Source organism: Callospermophilus lateralis, chromosome 10 (assembly GCF_048772815.1).
Source record: "Callospermophilus lateralis isolate mCalLat2 chromosome 10, mCalLat2.hap1, whole genome shotgun sequence".
Lineage (NCBI taxonomy): Eukaryota > Metazoa > Chordata > Mammalia > Rodentia > Sciuridae > Callospermophilus > Callospermophilus lateralis.
This window is the reverse complement of record NC_135314.1, coordinates 79,246,327-79,268,254: the sequence shown is the minus strand read 5'-3', so window position 1 is coordinate 79,268,254 and position 21,928 is coordinate 79,246,327. Positions and strand designations below refer to the sequence as shown.

General features: G+C 33.0%; 1 protein-coding gene across 1 annotated transcript in view; it reads left to right on the top strand.

Moving 5' to 3' along the window:
- Epha6 (EPH receptor A6) overlaps positions 1-21,928 on the top strand; it is a 785,836-nt gene that overhangs the window by 663,593 nt on the left and 100,315 nt on the right. Inside the window, exon 14 of the mRNA XM_076868894.2 lies at positions 17,335-17,544. Within this exon, the coding sequence (XP_076725009.1) occupies positions 17,335-17,544 (210 nt within the window). The remainder of the gene's footprint in view (positions 1-17,334; positions 17,545-21,928) is intronic.

Below are 21,928 nucleotides of genomic sequence, written 5' to 3'. Positions count from 1 at the left end.
ATGAACCTGAGTGTACAAATATGTCTTTGAACCTTGCTTTCAATTAATTTTGAATATATATTCAGAAATGAAATTGCCAGATTGTATAGTCCTTCTATTTTTAATTTATTGTGCAACTGCTTTAACATTTTCTATATTGCCAGTGTCATTTTATATTCCCACCGATGGAGCACAGGGTTTTGAATTCTTCAAATCATCACTAAAACTTATTTTCTAATATTTTGTTTTTATAAGGAGTCATTCTAATGGGTATAATATGGTTTCTCATAGTTTTGACTCAGATTTCCCTAAAGACTAGTGTGGTTCAGCATCTTTTCATTTGCCATTTTTATATCTTCTTTGGAGAGATATCTAGTCAAGTTTCTTGGCTTAGTTTTGAATCAGGTTACTTGATTTTTTTTGGTTGTTGATTTTGAAGAGCTATTTATACAGGCTGAATACTAATCTGTTGGGAGATATATGATTTTCAACTATTTTCTCATTCTGTGAGTTGCCTTTCTACTCTGTTGTTGGTGTTTTTTGGTATACAAAAATAACTGTGTTGTTGTATGAGGCAAGGTCTCTTTAGTGCCTAGGCTCCTCTCTAACTTCTGGCCTCAAGCATTACTCCAGCCTCAAACTCCTCAGTAGCTGGGACCACAAGTACATGCCACTATATCTGCTTGACACACAAAAGTTTTTAATTTTCAGGAAATCCAATATGTCTTATTCTTTCTTTTGTTTCTTGTGCCCTTACTGTCATATCAAGTAATCATTGCTAAATTTAATGACATGAAGTTTTCCCTTTGGTTTTTTCCTAATAGTTTCGTAGTTTGATGTTTAGGTCTTTGACCAATTTTGATTTAATTTTTGCATAAGGTGTTAAATAAAGGTATAACTTCATCCTTTGGTATGGGGACATTCAGCTTCCCTAGCACGATTCATTAAAAAGACTATTCTTTCCCCCATTGAATGATCTTAGAAAACAAGTCAAAAGTCATTTGGCTATTGTCTTAGTCCCTTCCTGTTACTATAAAACATATATAATCTTTGATATATGTGTGTGTGTGTGTGTGTGTGTGTGTATGTGTGTGTGTGTGTGTGTGTACACATATATATGTATACACACACTCTCTCATACACACACACACAAGTCTGGATAATTTATAGATAATAAAACTTTATTTATCATAATTCTGGAGGCAGTTATGTCCAAGATCAACACACCAGCAGACTCACTGTCATTTAAGGGCTTTCTCTTTCCTTCTCTGATGGCAGGTTTTGCTACATCCTCACATGGCAATAGGGACAAAAGCTATGTCTTCACATGATAGAAGAGAATAAGGGCAAAAATGAACTAAAGTGCTCCCTTCAACTTCTTTCATAAGAGCACTAATCCTAGTCATTAATAGAATGTTCATGGGGCTGGGTTGTGGCTCAGTGATAGAATGTTTGCCTAGTGTGTATGAGGCACTGGGTTTGATTCTTAGCCCCACATATAAATAAATGAATAAAATAAAGGTCCATCAAATCTAAAAAAAAATGTTCATGACTTAATTAATTCCCAAAGGGTCCTGCCTCTTAATATTATCACACTGCATATTGGATTTCACCATATGAATTTTGGAAGGACACATAGATTCAAACCATAGTAAATGCAAAGGCTAATTTCTGGTCTATCTGTTCCTGTGTTCTGTCTTTATGCCAGTATCACAATGTTTTGATTATCATATCTTCATATTAAGACCTGAGTTCTTCAGTTTTTTTCTTTAATAAAGATTGTTTTGACTATTTAGGGTCCATTGAGAGTCTATGAATTTTACAGAGGACTCTTCTGTTTCATTAATTTTGGGGATTTTGATAGAAAGTGCATTGAATCTGTAGATTGTTTGGGGTAGTATTGTCAACAGTTAAGTCTTCTAATCCATGAGCATGGGACCATCTTTCCATTTGGTTTTCACTATATTAGTCTTTCAACTCTTTGGTTATGTTAATTTCTAAGTGTTTTATTTCTTTTGATACTATCGAAAATGTAATTGTTTTCTTAATTTCCTTTTCATTCTTGATATGTAAAAAGCCATTGATTTTTATTGATGACTTAGTATTCAATAGTTTTGCTGAATTTTTTTTATTCTACCATTTTGTGTGTATGTGAATCTTTAGGGTCAACAGAGATATGATTATTGTTCTTTTTTGTTTTGTTTTCTTTTTCTTGCCTAATTGCTCAGATTAGAACTTCCAGTACTGTGTTGAATATGTGATGAAAATGGCAGCTTGTAGTCTCACTCCTGATCTTAAAGGAGAGGCTTTCAATCTTTCACTATTAAAATATTGCAGTGTTTTCTAACATATGGATTTATTATTTCAAGGTAGGTTTCTTCTATTTCTAGTTTGTTGAAAGTTTTTATCACAAAAAGGGATTGAATTTTTTCACACTTTTTCTGCATCAATTGAGATCATCATGTAGGGTGTTTCATCACGTTATATGATCTATCACACTAATTAAATTTCACATTTGAACCATTATTTCATTTCATGAATGCATCCCATGTGGTCAAGGTATATGTGATTCTTTTGATATGTGGCTAAATTTTGTTTGGTATTATTCTTTTGAAGATTTTTTTTTTCCGTCAATGTTTATAAGGGATATTGGTCCCTAGTTTTTTTGTAGTATCTCTCTAGCTTTATTATCAGAGCAATGCTGACCTCATCAAATAAATCAAAATGACCTTCCTCTTCAATTTTTTTTGGAAAAATTTGAAAAGAATTGATGTTAGTTCATGTTCAATAGAAATCACCAATGAAACCATTTGATCAAGGGGTTTACTTTGTTAAGAGACTTTTGATTTCTGATTGGACAGTCTTAATATTTATATTATCTACTTATTCAGATTTGATCTTGGTAGTTTTATTGTTTTGAGTTGTTTCATTTCATTCAGGTCATACATTTGTTCATATATAATTACTCAGTATTCTCTTATAATTTTTATTCCTATAGAATCTGTAGAAATATCCACATTTTCACTTCAGACTTAAATAATTTGCATCTTCTCCCCCTGCCCCAGCCCCTTGGTCAATATAGCAAAAGGTTTGTAAATTTTGTTAATCTTTTTGTAGAACCAACTTTTGGTTTTCCACTATTATTTGTCTATTCTGTATTTTTCTGTGCTCTATTAGTTTTTATTATTTCCTTATTCTGGAAATAATAACCTAGCTTTGGTTTTTAGTTTGTTCTTCCTTTTCTTATCCTTTAAATTGTAAAGTTAGGTTGTTGATTTGATATTTTCTTTTCCATTGTAAGCATTTAGAACCAAAAATTTTCTCCTTAGCACTTTTCTTTCTGTATTCTACAGGTTTGGGTATGATATCTTTTCATTTTTCTTTAAGTATTTCCTAATCACCTTTACCATATCTTATTTGATCCATTTTTTAACAGTGTATTAATCATCTCTCCATAAAGTTATGGATTTTCCAGTTTTCTTTCTTTTACTGACATCTATCTTCATCTGTTGTGCACATAGAAAATAGTTTATATGATACCTATTTTTAAAAGTCTGTTTAGATTTTAATCTGTAGCCAAACATATGGCCTATGCTGGAAAATGTACTATTCACAATTGGGAAGAACATGTATTCTGCTGTTGTCAGGGAAACTATGTATGTGTTTACAAAGGCTGTATCTTAAAAATCAAGGGTTTTACTCAAAATAGAAGAATTAGGCAATATACTGAAGGAGAAGAAAAGGAAGGAATTAAAGAATTAAATTGATTAGGTAAAATATCACAAGAGATGGAAAGGTGTAAAAATCAGGAACCCGGAGGGAATGTTGATTATGAACAACAGAAAGCATACCATCTTCCAAGACTAAACAGACTGTGTTTTGTGGATCTGGATAGATTTATAAGGAACAAGCATAAAATAAAGGAACTTATAGCTTATGTTCTTTGATTTTTACACAATGGAGGACAGAACAGGGTAGTTTGAGGACAGACCCCCATTTAGAGTGAATATTTGGAATAATTGCTAGAGTTGAGAAGTATAGTAGCTGATCATTAAAAAGCTGTACCTACAGAGGAGACTATTCCAGAAATGGTCTTTTCTTGACCTCAGCAAGGATAACCAGCTAAAAATCTTTACTAACGTTTTTAATGGTACACATTATAAGGGGAGAGGATCTTCTGGCTTACTGTCCAGAAGCAATGTAATTATTAGTACTAGTAACTTGTGCTATTCCCTCAAACCTGCCAGTCTGGGAGTTTTGAATCTGGAAAAAAATAACTAACTAGTCCTGATGAATGTCCAGCTACTACTGAAGAATGCAAATTTATTATGACAGGTATACATTCTTACGTGATTTTCAACACAAACACTCAAATCCCTAAAAGGTAAGAGTGGAGATGATAGAAACTCTAGTTTGTAGAACAGGTACACAATAGAAAGAAAATAATAATAATAATGCTAAGGAATTGTGGTAATAGTGAAATAATATAGGTAGATAACAAATAAGTTAATGCTAGTTAAAGAAATAGGGTTAAAAATGTGATTGTGTGTGTGTGTATGTGTTTGTGTGTGTGTACACACATGATGGAATATCACTCAGCATTAAAGAAGAATGAAATTATGGCATTTGCCAGCAAATGGATGGAGCTGGAGAATATCAGGCTACGTGAAGAAAGACAATCCTAAAAAACCAAAAGCCAAATGTTTTTTTCTGATATGCAGATGCTAATTTACAATAAGGGGAGCGGGTAGGGAAGAATAGAGTTATTTTAGATTAGGTAGAGGGGAGTGAAGGAGGGGAAGGGTTGTGGGGAAGGTAGGATAGTAGAAGTAATCAGACATTATTACCATATGTACATATATGGTGTGATTCTAAATCATGGACAACCAGAAGAATGAGAAATTATACTCCATTATTATTATGTATCAAAGTACATTTTACTGTCATATAGAATTTAAAAAATTTTTTAAAGAAATAATCTATTAGAAATAAATAGAAATTTTATGTGCTTTAAGTCTATATTAGGTACAAGAGGAAGTACAGCTGCATATTAGGGTAAGAGAACTGAAGAGAACAAGGATGTAGCCAGCAAGTAGAATGTTGACAGTCAGCACTAGAGCCAGAATCAGATAAGTCAACAAGGGATGGTTATTAAATAGTCAAGAATTTTATAAGATAATTGTTACATTGTTAGTAGCTTTAAATTTGCCATGATGAAATTATTTATTGTGAAATGCAACAAATCCCTGATATATAGTCTTATTTTTCTCTAGACAGCATTTTACCAACATAATACTAAACTGTTTAAAATTTCTAAAATGAGGCACTCTCAGGGATAACAGTTCCCATATGAAAACCTGGGAGTCAATGGCCAATATTAATGGTCATTAGTTAATATGCTTAACTAATGCAGCTAACATTTGTATTTGCTTTCTGAGTCAGGCATTATTCTGGTCTCATGCAGTGACTCATCTATTGCTAACAACAGCACCATTAAATAAATATTATTACTATCTTTTTTTAGCTTCTTTTTAAGCTGCTTATTATAGAAATTTTCAAGTATATAAACAATCAAAGATAATAATATAGCAAAACCCCATGTGCCCATTGCTTGGTGACTATAAATATCAGTTCATGGGCATTATATGCCCATTCAGCCCTTTCTATAATGGATTATTTTGATGCAAGTCTTAAACATCTTATCATTTCATCTCTAAACATTTCTGTGGATTTCTCCAAAAGATAAGAAGTTTAAATGGGGATCAGAGATGAGTTCAGTGGTAGAGTGCTTTCCTAGCATGCCTGAGGTCCTGGGTTCCATGCCTCCTCCCACATGGAAGTGGCAGCAGGTAGGAACTTTATATAGTATGTAACTATAATACCATTATCATACCTTAAAAATCAACAAAAAATTTCTCAATTTCATCATACTTCAGTCAGTATTCAAACATACCCAATTTCTGCATAATATAAAAAACTGTAATGTATTTGTTTGAATTAAGATTCAAAAAGAGGCACACCTTGCATTGATTGATGTGTCTCAAGTCTCTTTTAGCCCATAGGTTATCCTTTCACTTCCCCACCACCATTGGTTCTTTTTAGCGATACATGACAATAGGATTCATTTTGACATAATTGTAAAAGTATGGAATATTATTTATTCTAATTCATTTCACAGGACTTCTCCTTCCCCCTGCTTCCCCCTCTCTATTCCCTTCCCTCTACTGATCTTTCTGCTCTTTATGTAAATTTTTATAATTATTGTCTTGTAGATGTAAATGATAGTGTAATTCACTGTGGTACATTCACATATATACATAGAAAAGTTAGGTCAGACTCATTCTACTGTCACTCAGATCCCATCCCTCTTCCCCTCCCTTCATTACCTTTCTCCACTGATCTTTCTTCTCTTCTTTCTTTTTATATTCTCTTTGCCTTATTGTGAATTATTTTCCACATATCAGAAAACATCCTTCCTTTGAATTTTGCCAACTGGCTTATTTCTATCCATTTACTAGCAAATGCCATAAAATCATTCTTCTTTATGGTGAAGTAATACTCCATTGTGTAAATATACCACATTTTCTTTTTCCATTCATCTGTTGAAGGGCACTTAGTTTGACTCCATAACTTAACTATTATGAATTGTGCTGCTATAAACATTAATCTGGCTGTTTCACTGTAGTATGCTGATTTTAAATCCTTTGGTATTATCACCATTTTACTGATGAAGATATCAATAATGAAATTACAATTAAATATATATTCTCTCAATAATTTTGGCTTCAGTAGAATGTGCAAAGGAAAGGTGGACAGAAAAAATATGACACAAAAATGATAGAGATAGAAAGGGGCATAGATTTTGGACACAGTGATTCCCAATCCTGGATGGACATTACAACCATCTAATTTGAAAATCTTAGCAATCTCAAATTTTAAGCTGTACCCTAGACCAATTAAAGAACCAGTTGAGATGAGACACATGCACTAATAGTTGTCAAAAGTTTACCCAGTTGAGCCCAACATACAGCTGAGTTGGAAATCCATAGAAATAGGTTTTTTCTTGACTATTAGTATGACTTTGAATTTTCTCTGGGTCATATAGGAAGCCATTGTAGGATTTGGAATACAGGCATAAAATGATTATGTAACTACATTTTTAAAGGGTAACTGTGGTTGCTATATTGAAAAGAGGTTAAAATAAGGCACATATGAATGCAGAGAATTTAGGAGACTTTTGTAATAATCTGGGTAAGAAATGATGATGGCTTCAGCAACATCAGTTTGAAAAGTAGAGCCAATAGCCTTTGATGGTGACTTGGATGAAGTGTATAAACAAGAAAATTCAAGGAAAACAATAGGAAATAACTGACTCCAAAGGTTATTGTGTTTTACTATTAAATGGCTGAAAGACATAAAATTCCTAGGACAAGTTCTAGTAAAGTATTCATAATATCCTGCAGTATCACTATAAGTGTGTTTCAGAACATGTCACTAGAGTTTTGCAATTATTTTTCTGTTGCATCCTGGTCTGCTTCATCAGGTGACAAAAATAGTCTTAATTTTCATTATTTAAAAAATTTGCATATGCCTCAGGAATAAGAGGATTTAATAATACATATAATTTCATATCAGAATTTCAGAAGCAATGTAAGTCACTTGAAGAGTTCCTTGAACAAATGCAAAGCAAATATTAATTTAAAAAATTAAAGGGATCTTTAAAATATTTATGTACTCAAACTATAAATCTAGTAAAGATGGCATTTTACCTTATGCTAGTTATTTATTAATAATGAGAGCTGAATTTTATTAACACACTTTTCTTGTAAATTGTGTGTATGTGGCTCTACTAGCGCCAAGGTATAAGGGCAAAATTAATCTGTATAACCTTCATCTTATGTCCAACTGTGAAAAATAAAATAAAATTGCTTTTACTCACCAATATTTTAAATCATAAAAGGTGCAATTGAATCCAATCCTAATTAATTTTAAGAGAAAAAATATGTAAAACTTAATACAAGTGAATGTTGTTGTTTACTAAAACTATGCCAAGTTAATATCAAATAAAAATTCTAAAAATATTACACTAAATAATAAAATATATAAAGCATGGTGCACTTGGAGCCAAGCATAAGGACAACTGAACTTTTATTTTTAAATTAGAAGTTAGAGCATCAATACCCAGTACCCTAAATTTATCTCTTTAAACATTTAGTGTATTTAGCATTTATAATTTGTAGTACCTGTTACTATGAAGTTGTATTTTATTATTCTCCTTGTTAATTCTCCTTTTATATTCTCCTTTTATATAAAAAAATATTACACTGATTTTAATTGCTTTATAATTTACAATTATACTGATATAATGGAGAAATTCTATGCATTTCTGAACTCCTCTTTAATCTTTTCTTTCTTTGTGTTTGAACCACACAGGAGATTTTAGATTTACATAACTAGTTATTAAATCCTAAACTTGTGGTTCTCAATCATGCTGGAAAACCAGAATCACCAACCTAAACAGATTTTCCAAGATACACATGCAGACACAAACAGATATATATTCTACATAACTGTCCCTGGTCAATTCTGATACTTGTTAATGATGCTTTATCAGATAGCATTCTGTTACACTTCATCCCATATACCAGCCAAAACAATTTTAAATTTGTTTGACATTATAAAAATGCAGCACCCAAAGCATGTATAGATTATCTTCACTGAAACTGGAGCAAAAACTTTAGAAAGAAAAAGAAAAAAAAGCAAATTCAGTAGTAAGCTCTGTGAGCTTAAGCTATATTATATTCAGATTCATTTTAAGCTCTTAAAATTTAATTCTGAAATCCAACTGCCATGTTTCACAAATCCATAGCTACATCTTTTCTTCCTAGATTTTTTTTAGTTATATTATAAATGAAATTTTTAAGTTTTCTTATGACTAAAATTTCTGAGTCCACTCTTGGTGGCCTCTCCCACCTATAACTAAAAATATAACTCTGCCTAACTTAAGTTAAAAAGTCCATGATGACTATAAGAAAAAAATCTTTGAAGGATTTGTTAAGTATTCCACAGGAAATTATAGTAAGATTTTCAACTAGGGAGACCACAAGAACCAAGATGGTTTTCAGTAAAAAGTTGATATTGACTTTTATTTATTCAATTGTTATTTTAAAACAAAAGTGATTTGATATTTTCAAATCTTTAAATAACTCTAGTCATTCCTTTTTCAAATTCAAGAGTATGTTAAAAAGTCATAACATCGCCAACTTTCTAATTTAGAAACATATAAAAACAGAATTATAACTTTAAACTTAAGTTATAGAATTAATACTCCAAGGACTATTTTCTCCAAAGTCATTGAATCAATTGTTCAGAACTCAAGAATGCTTTTTCACATAAATATTTCTTTTAAAGATTTCACTTAAGTCCCTAGGCAGACCTGTAAAAGCCTTTTTAATTCAGATTATAGCTGAAGGATGTAACTTCCAGTAGGGGTAGGAGTTTCCTTCAAAAATGGGGGAAGTATATTTTCCTCCCATCTACATGACTTACCCTTGGTAAACATTTTTTTAAAGGCCATATTTTTTTGTCATCTACCTCTTTCTTCATGTTCACTTCCTGGGTACTTAAATATTCAACTTTTACTGCTATATATTACATATGGTAGTACATCATCCCATCCCCTTGTACCCCCAGGATAGACCTTTTTCCATCTTGCATGATCACCTATAACATGGATCCTCTCTTCCCCCTACTTTAAGCACCCATTATGTCACTGTCCCAGATTTCAGTTGGATGTAGGGTTAGATGAATTCATACTAGCATGTTGCTCACAAATATTGCTCTCATTTCTCCAGAAGAGTGTGCATTTTTTACATGCATTTGTAAAACCAAATAGAATTTTAATAATGGAATTCCAGGTAACAAAACAAAAAAGAAGTGAAAAAATGAGTACAAGATAGGTGAAGATATTTTTGGACCAAGAGACAAGCAGAAACCCAAAGATTGGTTCCTAGTTGTTGTGTGCTTCATAGATTCTCATCTTTTCTCTCATATTAATCCATTGTGTTTCTCACAACATCTCATTTTCTCTGAGTGACCTCTAGCAACAACAGAAGCAGGGAGACAAGAGGCTTATAGCATTCACTATTTTTGTACCTCAGTCTTGTATAAACCATCTAGGAAGGCACATTTCCTGTACAACCATTTCACAGTGCAAGTCAAAAGTTTGGATGTAATAATTTTACAAGCTTTCAGCTAAGCCTTCTAATCTGTCTTGAAAACTGGTACCACCTCCTATAACTTGGGGTAAGTGAACCAAAATATCTTTCAAAATACACATGAACCAAATTTCACTACTTCATTTTAAATCTGTCATTATCCTGTAATGTTTACTGCACCTTATTTGTGAGGAATCTTTGGAAGTCTGTGTATTTATTGTAGGTCACTAACGTACTTAATTGTGAATTGGGTCCTCTATAAATGTTTGTTGAATGAGAGATGTATAATTGTTTTTAGTTCTACTCACAAATGCCAGCTTATCATCTACTGAGTATAGTGGTCAATAATAATCATATCTAACCTTTTTAGGAGGTGTATCACTAAAATTATCTCTTTTTATAAAGGATATAGCACATTTTCAGCAAAAGTTTAAGAACAATTATTTTTATTATGGTCCGCAGATCATTTATAGTCTCTAAGGGTTTGTGGGTTTGACATCACTTTGATTCTCCAGTGAAGACCTAGAAATAAATATAACAGAAATATTATACGGTATTTAGTTCCCTTTTCCTCATTCTAAGCAAAAGTATAACTGTCTGGTAATCCTTATCAAGGATTCTTGCCCACAAAAGTTGAGATAGCTATAATCAGTGCTTCAATGTTCTTATTCATTCATGATATTCTCAGAGAATCTCCAATAATAAAGTCAATTTTCCATGAAAAATACTTCAAGAGAATCTCTTGCTACTTACTAAAAGTCTGAAGATCTTCACTTTTCTAAGAGAAAAATAAATTCAGTTCAACCCAGTGAGTGAATATATTTTAATAAGTACCATGTGCCAGTCATGTTGTTAGGCCCTGAGGTTACAAAGATGAAAAACAAAGATGTTTGTTGCCCTGGAAGAGATTATGTTTAAGTTAGAGGGAGATATAGGGACATGCATATATGGTTTTAACCACTGTTGATGTAGACTAGGTGTCTCAAGAAAAAGGGAGCCAATTTTATTCTCCTACTTTCCTCACCAGTCCTTCCCTTGCCCAGTCCATTCCAGGTCCTGATGGCTGTGTCTCTAAAATAAATCACAAACCTGGTTCCAACCACCAGTATCTCTCTCCAGTATTACTCTAATAGCTTCCAAAATGACCTTTCTGCTTCCATTTTTCACATGCAAATCAGAATATAGCTCTCAATCCCCCAGTTAAAATTCTTCTGTAAGTTCTCAACATTTAGAAAACATTTCAATTCTTTGTAATTGCTTACATGGCCCTGCTGCTGGATTTTAACTTGCCCTACCTTTCCAGCATTTCTCTTACTGTCCTCACTCAACCAACTCCAGCCTCATTGGCCTTTAATTCTCAAGCATGACTAACTTATTCCTATCTTAAGCCATTTGCACATCTGGGAACTATTCACAGTCTCCACCTTGTCATTGCTTTTTAGATCACTCCACTTTTTATTTTATAGTTCATGATTAATTAAAATGATCTCACTTATTCTTACTATATATTTTCTATCTCCCTGTCTGCATTTAAATTTAGGAACAATCAGAACAGGCACCTTTCAGTTTTACTTCCCATGTTGACCCCCACTCTAGAACAATTATTGGCCCATAGTAGATATTTAATGATTCCTATTCAAAAGGATGAATTTGGTGATTCAACATTTTTAATGAAAATCTCAGGTGATAAAAGATTAGAATACATTCCTGGAAGAGGGAACTGGGTAAGCCAAGCACATTAGACATATAATAATATGTTGTCAGGTTGAATTTAACACAAAAAAATATTTTGAAGCAGAGTAAGTACAAAAGACTACAGATAGTGTGCATGTACAAATATATTTTTAAAATCCCATTATTATGTATAATTATAATGCACCAATTACCAAAAGAGAGACTAAAGGCATAAGCAAAGGTCAAATCCTTGCATTCATGCTAACAACATTGTATTACATTCTGTCCTTGATATCTTTGAAGGGTTTTTAAGCTAGTCGATGGGGCAAGATTTATGTTTTCATCAGATATGAGTATATTTACTTAGGGAAAAAACCTCATTAGACAATAATGTGATAGCTTCAGGACAACATGGATGAAATCCCACATTTGTCAAACTCAGGCCAAGGCCTTAAGCTCAGCCTGACAAGAATGAACACTGAAATGCTTAAAGTGTCTGTGGGTACAGCTTACAGGGTAGGACCTTGAAAACCATAGAAAAGATCTTGTGTTACTGCAGAGACAATATGACATGCCAGTGCTCAGAGCTGATGGTTGCTGTGCTTTAGGGTCCTGGGGGGAACCTATGGAACTCTGCAGCATGCAGACATTTTATGTATCACTTTCAAAAAACCCCTCCAATCAGGCTCACCCTTTCTGTCAGATAGAGGGTAAACTGTGTTTCTCAGCAGTCAGATTGAGAAAGCAAAGACAGAAATGATGAAAACAAACAGAATTCTAGCTACCCATCTCTGAGCTGCAGTGTGTAAATATGCCACATTCACTCTCTTTCATTTGAATCTGCCTTCCTGAGAAGAAACCATATGTCATAAAAAAAATTCATAGTTTCTTTTTGATTAATCTCCAGTAGAAGCCCAAAGATATTAAATCTCAGCACCCTTACATTTTTCTCCTCCCCTCATAAACAATTCAATTCAATTTGAATTAATATTTATCGAGTGCTGAGACAATGGATGGCAGCATAGTGGATGCTATAATAGAATTGCTACATAAAAGGGAGAAGACTCATGTCCAGTCTTAAGGAAAGAAAGTTGTCTATTTTATACAATACAAAAGAAATAATATAGTAATAACAACCAGTGTACTTCAAGATAGTGTCAAACTTTGTTTCAGTTACCATGTATTAGCCATATTCAAGGAAACCAGGATGTCTTAAACCAAACTTAAGGGAACTATGTTGACAAGGACTAGAAAAGGAATATAGCTTTTTTAATAAGAGAATTGAATTATTTCTAGAGAAATGGATTTGAACCAAACCTCATATATTAATAAACTGGGCTATTCTTTTCAGCCAGACTTAGATGAATGGATTCCCATGTTAGTTTTTCTGGAGTGTTCTTGTTTGTTTGGTCTTATTTTAATGGTCTCAAAGGTCTTTTAGAACTTCCTTTATTATGTTAAATTTTGCTGCCCAAACCAGCCCAGACTGAGGTTGTGTATGGACCAGCTCTTTTTCTCACAACTGCAGAAAATAAGAATATATGCTGTATGTTGATTTTTCAGAGTTCAAATCCTGGGTCTGCTGCTTTCTGGTTATCAAATTTCTTTCAGTTTGGCCATCTACAAAATAGAGATAATAACTACAGTAACATCTCACAGTTGTTGTGAAGATTAAATGAGTTAATACCTGTACAGACCTTAGACTGTGACTGGTCTGTACAGTTTCATAAATGTTAGCTATTTTTGTCCTAGAACAAGATGGCAGCAGTTAAGATATACTCTCCCAAAAGAATACAGAACTGCTTCTGAAGCTTCTCTGTCATTAAGCCAACATTTTATAAAGAATAGATAGAGGGAGGGAGGAAGGGATGGATGGATGGATGGATGGATGGATGGATGGATGGATGGATGGATGGATTTATCAGTAGTCAAACAGATATGCAGTTAGATATAGAGATTATCACAAGTTGTGTCTGCCAGGAAACAAAATATAGAAAAGGGATTTGCATGTAGGAAGTGTACTGGGGTGAGCTCTCAGGACCAACTCCCTTACTGCTGTCACTTTAGGAGTTTGGGAAGCTGATGGATCTTACCTGAGCCCGTCTCTAGGGAATGCCTGTGGCTGAAGAAAGCCACCTTACCTAAGGCCATGACACCGTTACAGGTTTGTCTGGAATCTAGTGATTGTGATGAGACAGTACACCACTGTACAAGGCTCCAGCATGTTTTCCTTAATTTTGCCCAACTCTGAAATGTTACTTCAGATCTAAAACATCAATATTCCATGGAATGGTGGCATAGTGGCATTTCATGTTTCCCTTGCTGCCTAATCCTGCTTTCTTCTCTTCCTCAAAGGTATCAATCCTGAGATTGTCTCATCACAGATCTAGATTTAACATAATAAAAAAGTTTAACTGATTCACTAATGACATTCTTAAAAGAAACTAGCTTTTCTTCCTGTGAGTTCATTTGGCTGAGAAAAATATGAAAATACCAGTACAGTTTGATTTAGTGCTACTGCCTTGATTCATGGTTTACCCACCATTAGCACACATGACAGCACAGTGGAAGGCGAGGGCACGTATCTTAGTGGTATGATGGAAATAATTTTGACCTCAAGGACCTCTGAACCAATTGAATTAGAGAAATAATATACATTGTTGCAGTCCCATGAGAGAACATGGAAAAAGTGTTTTAGATTGTTTTCACACACCAAAATCTCCCCTTTTAAATGATACCACTTACTGTTATTAGAACCATGATTGCTGAGTGGTTGATAGGAAAGCAATTAATTCAAGTCTCTTTAAATGTTGCTAACAAGAATATTTTAAATGATCAAGTAAAGAACAACCTGCATAGGGGCTGAGGTTGTGGCTCAGTGGTAGAGTGCTCGCCTCGCATGTGTGAGGCCCTGGGTACAATCCTCAGTGCCACATAAAAATAGATAAACAAAATAAAGGTATTGTGTCCAGTAAAAAATAAAAAAACATTTTTTAATGAATAACCTGCATAAGAGCTGGAAAGTATGTATCATCAACTAATGAATGAATAAGCAAAGGAATAAAAATATTTAGCAATAAAAAGTGACATTGATACATGCTATAATGTGAATGAATCAAAAAAAAAATTATACTAAGTGAAAGAAGACAGAAAAAATACATATGTGGGATTTCACCTGCCAGATATATATCCAGAACAGGGATATCTTTAGAGATATAACGTAGATCTGTGGTTGTCTAGGGTGTTGGGGGTGGTTGGAGAAAGTAAGAAGTGATTGTTAGTGACTGTGGGGTTTATCTTGTAGGGGATGAACAAGTTCTAAAAAAGATTTTGATGATCACTGCACAACCTTAATACTAAAAAATAAATGTATACTTTATATAAAGGTAAATTGTATGATGTAAGAATTACATCCCAATAAAGCTGTCAAAAATAATTTGGTGCTTTATACTGCCCCAAAAGTAAATAAGAAATCACAATCACTAAATTTCAACTTAGTCTTTTGTTAACTATTCATCTTTATGTACCTAGTGCTTATGTTCTCAGTGAATTTTTCAGTAAACTGGAAATAAAATTTTTGACTCATTGCGATTATAAAATTTTTATGATAATCAGAACTTATTAAATAATAACCATTATAAAAATAATTCAGGATCAGTGTGTGAGTTTTATAAGTGATTCTCCCTCTAAGTCTAAGTTAGATGACTCTGTTCTCATTGTACATATAAGAAAACTGAGGCACATTGTAGATTTCAGGTGATTTCATTAATATTTCCTGCTACTTAGAAATTCTGCTTGACAATAACTGTAATATGAAGCAACTTTATTTTTTAAGAGATAAAAGAGCCACCTTATTAAATTTAGTATAATCCTTTCTAAGCCAAAAAATTAATGCTTTCAATTCTACTCAGAGGTTTTGAGATTCCTAATAGAGGTGAAATAGGTAGAGAACATGATAGAATAGGCAGATTTCGCCTGATAGTGTTCTGTCTAAGAAGATGGATTAGAAACATAAAGAGCTAATAACACCAAAGATTTTCTTTGCTAGGTTATCTTTTAGACATTAATTATACAGAAGAGCCTGCTTAAATGGATACTTGTACTATAAGAGTGCTTCTTTTAGGAGAGGGTTCTTTTCCTTACTCTGCACTTGAGTGGAGAGATATTATCAGAGAGCTATCAGGGAGATAAGTTGATATAGTAAGATAAAGTTTATTTCATTTGTAGAATAACCATATTCATTTAAAGCACCAATGAATCATCATTGTATAGGAGGCCTTATCACTATGACAGATACAGTCGGATCACCCTGTGCTTAAGAAGTTACACTGTAGTTTTAAATCAAACATCTGTGAAAACTGCTTTAACTTGGGAAACTCTTAACGATACTCTTATTTGTACTTCTCCTATATGATATAAGGTAATACCACCCTATAATCTCTTACTAGAGATTTCACTTTTAATATCATTAATAAATAAATTTGGCCTGATATATAAAACCAACTCAAGAAGCTTTTATGTTTCTCTATAACTCCATTAAAGGCAATAATCTCCAAATAAGAAAAATGATATAAATTATTTTTAAAACTTAAAATATTTTTTAATCTTCATCCTATCTAATTTCAAGGATACTTCTTGTATCTGGTTTTGTAGTTTTAAACATCCTGCACAGATGATAGTTGGATTTTTTTTTCTCATTCATAAAATCTACATTCCTTTTTAAATCGAGGTGGAGGAAATAAAATATTATTAACTATTATATGACAATACTCTTCCTGGCTCATTATTCATATCACAGTATTTAATTTAATCTTCCCAAGCGAGACTTGAAGTAGTCCTGTTTTAGATCTATTGTCAGCTTCTTTTCTATTTGTTCTATGAACTTAAAAAAATGGAGAAAAAAAAACTAGTTATTTTCTGTTTGCTTGTGTCTTTTTTCTTTCAGTAGCAGCTTTCTTAACTTTGTTCTTGTTCATTCCATCACATTTTCTGTTTCCTGAGTGACCTCGCCTAACTACCATTTTTCACAGTATTTCTGGTTATCACATAGATTTCATCCAATTGTAGGCTTTGCTGCCCTCCTGCCCACCTGTGCGGCTGGTTCAAAGCTTGTAGCTGTGGAAAGTGCATTCCATTTTCTCAGTAACCTTTGATCTCACTTTATTTGACATTAGTTCCCTCTTGTTACCAAAAGTTTTTTTCAATCGTGTTTCTGGAAGTAAATTTGGTTGGTCCCCTTCTATCTTTTGTTTAGTTTTCCTTTATCATACTTCTAGCTAGACTTTTCCCCACTCAACTTCAAACAAATCCTTACATTCCTTTATGAACATTATGTTCAGCATACTTGATGTTTATGTTCATTGGCTCTGATAAAATAAATGCAAGTGTTCTGTTTCCTACACACACTCATGCACACACACTATATTAAAATACATTAATTTTAACAATTATGCTTCTCTTGCAGAAACATGATGGCCACTTCACAGTCATCCAGTTGGTCGGCATGCTCCGAGGCATTGCATCAGGCATGAAGTACCTTTCTGATATGGGCTATGTTCATAGAGACCTGGCGGCTAGGAATATATTGGTGAACAGCAATTTAGTATGCAAAGTTTCTGATTTTGGTCTCTCCCGAGTGCTAGAAGATGATCCAGAAGCTGCTTATACAACAACTGTAAGTTTATATGCCATTTTCCAATGTAGCTTCTTTACTTTTATTGTTTTTAATATTATTAGAGTAATTCTGAATTTGTTTTTCCCAATTTTCTACTTTCCTTTAACATTGTGCTAATTTTATGTAATTATTTGACCAGCACTTCCTGTAGCTCTGGGCCTGGTTTGGGGGAACAAAAGTCTCATATTTGACTATTTTCTTTCTAATGTGTTGAGACTTTAACATCATGTTTAAGGGCCATATCATCACTGCCCTCATGACAACTATGTCTTTGCCTGAGGTATTTTTGACACTTCAATAATTATCTCCTATAAATGGAATTCTTTATAGGCCAATAGTGCAACCAATTAATATCTCAGGAATAGTAGGGTAATGAGTGGTTATGAAACGACTCTTTTTCTTAATATTATGGAATGATCTGATCATACTTAAAAATGAAGTTTCTTTGAAGTTATATGATTACTCTCTAAACTCTCAAAATGGTACTTGGGGAAAATGTAAGCAGAATGAAAGGCTAAAAAAACTTGATGACCAAACCATCATCCATAAATTATATAATGTTGATATGATCCATGAATGGTTTTTCCAAGGTCAGTTTTTTCTATTGCACTCTTTGGTTATTTTTTTAACTTCAGTCTCAATATCTCTGATCAAGTATGTGAAAGGTACAAATGTGTAAAATTATATTGTACTTTATTTCTTACACAAAACCCTTACCATTGATTCACTTGATAATTGGCTTCAATGAAAAATAAGCCAGTAAAACTATTCAAGATTTTCTTACTCTGTTCTATTTTTCTAACCCTACATATTATTTTGAAAGATGCAACCACATTTTAAAATTTTCTTTTATTTCATTTTCTATGAATTTTTTTGGAAACTTCACTGTATTCAATTACTCCAGAATGGATGCAAATTTAATATTATGAATGAAATATGTTATGCTCTTGCTGCTTGCTTTGTACAAATGCTCTATGTTAATTTATCCATATTTTCACAATTTTGTCAACAAAAATATGGTTATAAAAAATAACTCAATTTCTGAGTTTTATAGATAAGGTAGCAGTATCTATTGATCTTTTAATTTAACCCAAAATGTTCATAAAATAAGTCTATTGAGCCTGAAAACAAACTGTTCATTTTAGAAAAAATATATTTTTAAATACATCTTCCAATTGGAAAATAAAATTGTTTTCATTTTTCTTGAGGCCTTTATTTCTTTCTTTTTTGTTCTTTGTAAATGTATAAATTGTAATAACTTTTAGGGTTATAGAAAAAGTTCATAAATCGTATATTAAGCAGAATAGTATATAAAATTATATGAAAATTATATAATATTTATAAAAATTGTAACAAAATCAATTCAAAGAATAAAATCAGGAAATAACTATGAAACTCTTTAACTATAGGCTATAGGCTACACTTGAAACCCCTTATTAAGTAATATTTAACTGCTTTTTAAAAAATAGAATGCTCACAACTAAATTTAAACTACTAATAAAATTAGCAGGTAACCCAAAGTTTGAGACATATACTGGTTGTATTGTAACAATTTGATCCCTATATTATAGGCATTTTCTGTCTAATGTTATTATAGGGGCTATGAATCTGGTAGATTACTATTTTAAACTTAGATCAGACTAGAGAATTAAACAGCAGATTAAGTAGATAGAATATTTATACTACAAAAGGGGCCTGTAAAAAGCCATAGTTTATGTCTTAATTATGAAATGTCTCTGATTTAAGAGATATTGATTAAATGGAAAATAATGTAATCAAGTTTTTTTTAAATTTTTTTTAAGTCTCAGGGTTATACCTTCCTGCTCAGAGAGTTTTGCAGTGCAAAATATCATTCATTGATTAATAATGAAAATGGACATTCAATATATAACACAGCAAAGCTGTTGCCTTCAAAGAATTTATGCTTTCACCCACTCATGCTTCCTTGCAGTTCAATAAAAATAAATACAGAAGTTTCAGAGAAGAATTTAAAAGAAGACGTCACAAAAAGATCAGATTTGGACTGGATCTTTAAAACCTTCATGAGACAGAGTGTTGGAGGACAGGCAGTCCAGATGAGAAAAGACATGGAAATGTGGAAAAGTGAATGGGCAAATATATAGGAAAATGGACAGTTTGAAATGGAGACCAGAAGTGAAGGGGCCAAGTTTCTTGGGAGTAATTGTGAATGTTCTTGAAAAGTACTCCAAGGAATTTGAAGGTTTTTCTATAGTAACTAAGCAAAATTGATTTATTCAAGCAGCAGAATAACAAACATAGGTGTGTGTCTTAGAAAATACTGTTGACAATAACGTAGAGAAAGCACTGAAGAACAGGAGTGCTCACAGGGAAGCCAGTTAGGCATTTTTGCTGTAGATCAGAAAGGCCATGTGATTTTAATTAGGGCAGTGGCAACTGAAATAAAGAGAAGGACAGAACATTGAAAATCTTTATGAAAGTATAATTTATAAGATTTAGTAATCGAACATAATTTATAAGGAAGAAGAGGATTTAAAGATATTCTAATATTTCTAGATTGAACAACTAGTTGAATAGAGACTCTGTTAAATAATCAAGACATAGAATCCCTATTAGAGATGGCCTGGCTAACAGCAAAAGATTATAAGCAAACTTAGAGCAAGACATCATAGATAGATACTCTAGTTCAAAGTCATCAAGATAATACCAGTAAGCACTAGAATTCTGTCCAAACTTTATGTAAAATGTTTAAAGTTTTATGTAAATGTACTTAGCTCCCCTCCATGCAGTACTTTTGTATATTTCCAGTTAAAGTGAATTAGATAGCTAGAACTCTTTACTGCCTAGTGAATCTATATCTCAATTACATGAAAGAAGCTTCAAAGAGCAAGCTCCCTCATATATTTAAAAAAATAAATTTGATTAATTTTTTTAAAGTTCTATCTGTATACAACTCTTTTAGAGCATATCTTTCATCATGAATATTTCTGAGTTGTTTTTTCTCTTGCATAAATATAATTGCTATTTCCTCATTATTTTTAAGTGTTTTTACAATCTACACCAGGAAGGGTTTGGGGGAAAGAAAGACTGTGAAGGGTATGAAAACAGGAAGCTATCATGGATAAACATTGTGTTTTATTCTGTTTTTTGTTTTAATCTTCAAGAAAATAATCTTTAGAATCATGTGCTACATGGATGTAGCTCTTCCTATTCAAACAGGGGCAGAATAAATAGATCTTTTCCACTACAATGTCTTTGTCTATTTAAATTCCACATATCATAATAAACGGTAATTAGAACTGGCTAAAGAAGTCATACTGGAAAGATAGATGGCCAGTCTGAACTCAGTGCTGGCCATGACATTACACTGGTCCACAGTGGCAGATGAGCAATGGCTGTGGGAGCCAGAGTGGCCAGACCAGAAAGAGGTTAAGAAGAGAAATTACCCTGGCAAAATCTGTGAGTCCTTTAATGTTCTATTAAAAGTCATATTATACATTATTGTGTTCCCTACATTTTAAAATATTACTAAAGTAGATAAAAGGTTGAAATTTGAAAGTAAATATAACTAGAAATTATAATATTTCTTCCTACAACTTGAATGTTTTATATGGCCTGCTTTAGGTCTAAGATTTATTTATTTAATGTGCACTCAACATAGTTTATTATGTCACTACCATACTTAGGGTCCTATTATTAGAGTGACAGTTGTGAAGTGGGTTCGCTTACAACCACTCCCCCAAAATGGACTCCACTCCATGGAGAAGAGGGAAGATATTACCTATGCCAACTCCATAAGTCCAACTCCATATTCCCACTCTTTACTGAGCTACTGTTTAGGCCCACCATGCACAAATTACCTATTTGTCTTGAGTTTGCTAAGACATCACACACAGAAGTTGTATGAAGCAGGCTTAGTAGTTACATTTAGGCAGCAAGGGACAAAAGAAGCATAAGATCTATTGTGTGCCTATACTCCAAATATCTAGAAAGTTATATAGGTTAGATGGAGTTGTTTTGTTTTTGGTACTTGAGACTGAACCTGGAGGTGCTTAACCACTGAGCCACATCCCCAGCCCTTTTTAATTTTTTATTTTGAGATAGGCTCTCACTGAGTTGCTCTGGGCCTCACTAAGTTGCTGGGTCTGGCTTTGAACTCAAAATCCTCCTGACTCAGCCTCCTGAGCCTTTGGGATTACAGGCATGCATCATCCTCCCGGCTACATGGAGTTTTGACTGCACAAACCCTAATTTACATCACATCCAAAGGACTCAGAAAGGCAGCCTGCCCTGTGTTGTATATCTCAAGAGAAACATAACTGACTAGGAAAATGTTTGAAGGATATCCTGCTTCCTGGGGAGACTGAAATAAAGCTCAACTTTTTCAGGCAGTTCCTCACTAAGA